The sequence below is a fragment of the Montipora capricornis genome, chromosome 5 (genome assembly GCF_036669925.1).
Source record: "Montipora capricornis isolate CH-2021 chromosome 5, ASM3666992v2, whole genome shotgun sequence".
Taxonomy (NCBI): Eukaryota; Metazoa; Cnidaria; class Anthozoa; order Scleractinia; family Acroporidae; genus Montipora; species Montipora capricornis.
In genome coordinates, this window is record NC_090887.1 from 30,799,300 (window position 1) to 30,806,092 (window position 6,793).

At 38.8% G+C, this 6,793-nt stretch overlaps 1 protein-coding gene across 1 annotated transcript in view; it reads left to right on the top strand.

Moving 5' to 3' along the window:
- The first annotated feature begins 747 nt into the window (after positions 1-747).
- The window catches only part of LOC138048701 (broad substrate specificity ATP-binding cassette transporter ABCG2-like), a 32,350-nt gene continuing 26,304 nt past the window's right edge, over positions 748-6,793 (top strand). Inside the window, exons 1-2 of the mRNA XM_068894840.1 lie at positions 748-1,028; positions 5,510-5,811. Of these exons, the coding sequence (XP_068750941.1) occupies positions 5,555-5,811 (257 nt within the window). The 5' untranslated portion in view covers positions 748-1,028; positions 5,510-5,554. The remainder of the gene's footprint in view (positions 1,029-5,509; positions 5,812-6,793) is intronic.

Sequence of the window (6,793 nt, forward strand, 5' to 3'; positions counted from 1 at the left end):
ACGGTCTGCTACCATCTGAAGCTGTCTGCGTCGGTCTTATCGCAGACGATGGTAAAAACAGGAAGCAAATGTTTCCATTTAAGGAGGCTGGAAAGAGTTTTCAGCTGAGCGCGCGTGCATAGGCCACACACGCAATTGTAAAGCTGCTCGCGTCAGCTATGATTCAAAATGGGTCACCAGAAATAGGCAAATGCCGATAATTTCGCTCACCTTTCTTATAATTCCTATATATATATATGGAATTTAAATAGACATCTCCTATTCACGAAAACTACGAACATTCTACACAAACGGTTTAATGGTCACTTAAATCCGTTTGTGTTGGCCTGTAGCTCCACTCGCGCACGGACTCGAATGAGAGGGTGACGAATGGCGACGGATTCTACTTGAACTGCAGCAACTACGGCTCAGCAGAGCATGAAAGACACGGACTTCCGTTTCTAACTCTTACAGCTACTAGAAGTCAGCTACTGAGGTCCTCCCTGGGGTTTTGGGAGAGAAGGGAACATGGCTAATTTGAATGGGCCATTTCCGAGGTGCTGTTTGTCTCGGTTTCGAAGTGAGTCTTGGAGCTCAACTATTGTGAAGGAAATGAGTTTGATTTGCATAAGAATACGCAACTCATTTCCATTTGAATGGTTGTGCACCAGGACTCGCTTTGAAACTGAGGCAAGCAGCAACTCGGAAATGGGCTTTTGGGGAACAGGGGAGAAAAGACGGTTGGTGACAACATATCTTAGGGAACAAGGGAGCATAAACCATTTCAGGGATCAAGAAAACAACCCCCTTTCCCCCAACTACTACAGCAACAAGTATTGCAGTTACTGATCATCATTTTACTGTAATGTTAAAACCGGTATATTTAGATCAAAATTAACTCTGAACCAACGGCGTTTATACATATAGGTGTGGTTTGGACGTATTAAATGTTCAGCTCACTTGAGTACGCTATAATTGCGTGACCTTAGCGTGACCAAACATTTAGGCTGATTGGGATCATTTACTATCAAGCATCAAGCATCGTGAAGGTAATGTTCTCGTGATGAAAGCATATTTTTAATGTATCGATATAATTTCGGATAAGTTTGCTTCTTGCATTTCGTCAACATTCCTAGTTTTGTTCAGGGCCCGGTTGATTCAAACGCCGGAGAACCTTTAAAATCCGGTGAATCGAATATAGTCACTTTCAAACAGTTTCAATCTGTGCGAGATAGTAGTTTTCGCATACGTGATCTCGAAAATACACACTCTAAGCATATCTTAGTAAAGACGTGTACCAAAGACTTGGTCAACGTTTAACGTGGAGTATATTTTATGGATAGTGACCTGTCCAAAGGATAAAGTTATCTAGCCTTTGAACGTACAGACCAGTCCACGTCAGGCGTTCCGAACGCGGTATGAAACCCTTTAAAAATTGCAAAATTGTTTGTATTTCTTAAAATTTATGCCCCTACTGATAGAAAGGACAAGAAGTGACTGCTTTTTAAACGTGTTTATCTAGTTTTAGAGCTTGCATGCATTAATTATAAATATTCTGCCAAATTATGTACACTTCATGTAGCTTAAGAATAAAATACAAACCAAAATTCGAGTGGAGTTAAGGCTTGTGACAATCAGTGCGAATGACTTTAAATAGAACAGGTATCATGCAGGTTTTTCTGTTGTTTCTACGTTTTGCACAGTAACGAAAATTGTCAATTACGTAATCATGTGATAAGCCAATATTTTTAGGGAGGTATTGATGCAGAATACTATACTGTAGCGACATCGTATGAAGAACGAGGCTTATGGAAGTACATGCTATTCTCATGCAAATAAGTGCCGAGTATTCTGCAGTTTAGCTCAGTAAGAAATGGCATAGGCTTTGAAATTGAATTGAACAGCCAAGCAAGCAATGGAGGGCAAAAACGCAGCGTGCTCTTAAAATGTGTCACGAGATGTCACGAGTAATGTTGCTCGTGATCAAGTGATTCTTTCAACTGGTAATTATAATAAATTGCTGTCACTGCCTTAAAAAAGCAGTGTACCTTGCAACTTTATGTATATATTATATTTAACAATTATTCGCCTCAGGCTCAGTGATTATCGGTGAATATTCACCGAGACGAAGCCAGTTAGAGCGTGCAAATTTTGTATAAATTCACCTGTGTATTTATACTAAATGTGAATATTGCTAGTATATTAGAAGGCCTTCCATGTGAATAATAAATAATTATTTATTGTTCTCAGAGAATTATATTTAAATTGTAGAGATTGGAAGTGACAGTGCATTTTGCAATTGCCACGAATTAAAAATAATCCCTGTTGAAATTTAGGAAGAGTAAGTGGATTAGTCATGCAGCCATAAATTTGTTGTGAGGTTATGAGGGTGTGAGATCTCCCTGTTTTACACTGGTATAAATATTTAATGATGTTTAGATTGGAGTATGTTGAGATGCAATTAACTTTGAGAAGTCTCTCTACATGTAAGATCTAATATCTTAAAAACTTCATTCATTTAATGAGATTAACTGTCTTCCACCCGGAAGATGCAGATGGAAGTATCACTTAATTAATAAACAAATATGAATGTGAGCACAGACATGTGCAGAATCACTTCAATCTTGTGTTGCTTGACACATTTTATGAAGGCTCAGACCTCAAGTACCTTCCAGGTGAGAGATTTGTCATCAGAGATAGTTAATCAGTAAACAAAGTTTTGGAGTAAGAAGTCTCCAATTAGAAATTTTCCATTCTGGGTGTACATGTACACACAGGGTCTAAAGATTAAAAAAAAAATTACAATAAAATATTGTGAGTGTTGAGAACTTAAAAGAAGATAGTTGAAGTACAATAATAATAAAGTATTCTCTTTTGTCTCACAATGTGGTCACTTGTGATGTAGATCGTGATGTTTCGACTGCATACTGCTAGTCTTCATCAGACGATGAGGTCAACTGGTTACACTTCACCTTTTAAGCAGGATGCTCTGCTGTGATTGGTTGGTTTTCAGCAGCTATGATTGGTGCATTTTGATCCTCGCTTTACTTCGTTCCAAAGCGGGAACGAAGTAGAGTTTAAGTGAAGCTATGATCTTCGCAGTTATGAACGCAATTTTTGCAATTGCGTAGAGAAGCCTGAAAAATTCAGGACTTCAACGGGGTTTGAACCCGTGACCTCGCGATTCCGGTGCGACGCTCTAACCAACTGAGCTATGAAGCCACTGACGTTGGGAGCTGGTCATTTGTGGGTTCTAATGGTCCCGTGAGGAATGAATCAGTGATGAAATGCTATATGAAATGAATTATATATGAACTGCGGATATGAAATCAAGTGAAGCTATGATCTTCGCAGTTATGAACGCAATTTTTGCAATTGCGTAGAGAAGCCTGAAAAATTCAGGACTTCAACGGGGTTTGAACCCGTGACCTCGCGATTCCGGTGCGACGCTCTAACCAACTGAGCTATGAAGCCACTGACGTTGGGAGCTGTTCCGCACCGGAATCGCGAGGTCACGGGTTCAAACCCCGTTGAAGTCCTGAATTTTTCAGGCTTCTCTACGCAATTGCAAAAATTGCGTTCATAACTGTAAAGATCATAGCTTCACTTGATTTCATATCCGCCGTTCATATATGATTCATTTCATATACCATTTCATCACTGATTCATTCCTCACGGGACCATTAGAACCCACAAATGACCAGCTCCCAACGTCAGTGGCTTCATAGCTCAGTTGGTTAGAGCGTCGCACCGGAATCGCGAGGTCACGGGTTCAAACCCCGTTGAAGTCCTGAATTTTTCAGGCTTCTCTACGCAATTGCAAAAATTGCGTTCATAACTGCGAAGATCATAGCTTCACTTGATTTCATATCCGCAGTTCATATATGATTCATTTCATATACCATTTCATCACTGAAGTAGAGTTTATTGATCGTGATCCTCATTGGTACACATGCAGGGTCAAAGAGGCGATTCACATAAGACTTCACCCTAACAACATCAACAGGGATAGTGGAATAGAAATTCCGGAAGCATGGATGCCCACGATCAAGAAGCACAACCACAGGAGAACTGTATGACAGCGGACTGCCGAAGGAACAACACACCAAAACAGCGAGGATCAAAATACTCCAATTACAGCTGCTGAAAATTAACCAATCACAGCGGAGCATCCTGCTGAAAAGGTGATGCGTAACCAGTTGACCTCATCACCTGATGAAGACTAGCAGTATGCAGTCGAAACGTCGCAATCTACATCACAAGTGACCACATTGTAAGACAAACGAGAAAACCTTATTATTATTGTACTTCAGCATAATGAATAACAGCAACCTTTTTTACGATACTTGTTGTACTTTTTCTCCAATATTAAGGTAGCTCTTGACTTGTGAAAATGTACACATGTAGGAAAGGATAGTCGCCTATGCAGCCATGTAATATCCAATGACTGTATCGAAATGCTTGCCTCCATTTAAACTAAAATCCGATCCAGGCTAGCCAAACAATGTATGCATTGTAACAGCCATGTGTTGCAGAAGATAAAGGAAAGTTATTGTACTCCAGTGTTTTGTGGCCATTAGTAGTTTAGTTCAAAATGAGGAACGCAGACAGTTCTCTGAACCATTGTAAGTTTGGCATATTGGTTTGGGTCCCAGACCAAAGAGGTCAAGGTTCAAAGAGACGTGTGTTGTATGGCAAAGTCTTTGGTGTGAAACTACATGTATTAATTCTTAAAATTTCCTTCAAAGAAAACATAGGGCTTTGACGTCTAGTCAGAAATATGGTTGTCAGGCTTACATTGCGTTTTGCAGGGGTGACACCAAGATACAGTTTGTTTAGCTGAATCATATTTATTCTCTGTGAGACATGGCCTTGTCATTACAAAGAGAACTATATAGGATAATAATTTGATAGTTCTTTAATGTGGCAGTGGTCTCAGTTTGAATCCATTTTCACCTACAAGGTTAAATTGGTGATCTTCATTTTACTTTGGTTGAATAGTTTGCAACTATTAACCCCCCAAAAAGGACAGAAAACATCTATAGGTATCTTCCCTCAAACTTTGTCTTATGCATTTCAACACATCTTGTTAATGTTTCATATCATCTTATCGGTTTCTTTATTGATACAATTATCTATTCACTCTCAACATTACAATGTAGTAAGGGAACAAAGAAGTGTACTATGCACTTACCGGTACCCGAAGTCAGACCCTTCAGATCTATAGTCCTGTGTCTTCACCACTACACTACAATGACGAATATGCTCAACCTCTTTTCATTATAATTTTACTTTTGCATAATAAGTCAATTGATATCCACGTACATGTATAATAACCAAAACTGACCCTAATTTCCTTCTAGGCTTAATTTAGGCTCCAGAAAAAAGTTTCTTCAATTCATCTGAGTGCATATTCAACCTTGGTAGGTTAAATGAGGATCACCAATTTAACCTACTTTTTCAAGGTAAAACTGGATTCAACCTGAGAATGGATTTTAAAGGCAACATTGATGTCTCCCATCTATTTTAGATACTAAAGTGATACCAGAGTACTTCGGTAGCGTAGTGTTATAAGATGGACCAAGAGATATCAAGTAATGAAAAGACACCACTGTTAGGAACAGAACATCCTACTTTGGAAAACCACAGAACACATGATGTTCCAGTGTATGACACCAAACCAAATGGCCCTTCACCACTAAGCCGGTCATTTTCGACAGATTCAAGCCAATTTGGAAGTACAGCAGTAATCTCCTATCACAACATTTGTTACTCAGTCACTGCCAAGGAGAAAGGAATAAAGAAAGAGAGACAAATTATCAAAAATCTCAGGTGAGGGTTGTGCTACTGTAACATCATTTGAATGTTATTTTGAAGAAAATAAAGGATTTTACCACAATTGCTTGTAATTTCGCAATCTGATAGGTTAATTTACCATTGTCAATAAGAGTCTAGACAATGCTGTACGCGTCATGCTCGCATCAATTTGTCACGCATTGTAATAGCCAATCAGGAACGCCCATTTGGGAAATAAACCAATCATATTGCTCTTTCTTTGTGTCATGATTTTGCTCACGCTCTGAAATAAAAACTTTCTTTAGTGTTGAATATTGTGGTAAAAAACAAATCGAAAGTGGTTCAGTGTTGTCTGTACTCTTATCGACAACAATATTTGTCATCACAGTCGTTAAAATTTGTTCTGGACTCACTCAGCTGTGCCTCGTGAGTCCACAACATTTTGACCATTGTGATGACGAATATCATTGTCGATAAGAGTACAGACAACGCTAAACCACTTTCGATTTGTTAAATTGAAGCAAGCAAGATCATTGTTAAGTTAAAGTAGTCGATAAACAAATACTTTCATAGTGCAGACCCAAACAAATTTAACAAACATTGTAACATGGAGTAGTGGAATTGAACATAGGCAACATTTGTGCACAGTGCTCTGACCTTTGCTCCAACTCTTCTCTTTATACAGTTTTTTATTCTTTAACCCATTGACTCCTAAACCACCCCCTATTGACGAGTAAAATTGTGTGGTATCAGACAGAGTAAAATCTGTTAATGAAAATTTGGTTTTATCAATTCCTCTATTCACTCTGATGAAGGGTTAACGCTCGAAACGTCAGCTTTCCAAATCATTCACGGTGGTAATAATACTAAATCGACCTTTATCAACACGTTTGATAAAACCAAATTTTTCTGTTTGACTCTCCCACTGACACGGCACCACAGTTTCTTTAGAGACTAGAAATTTGTAAAATCTATTAAGTCTCACTCCAAGGAGTCATTTGGTTAGAGACGACATAGT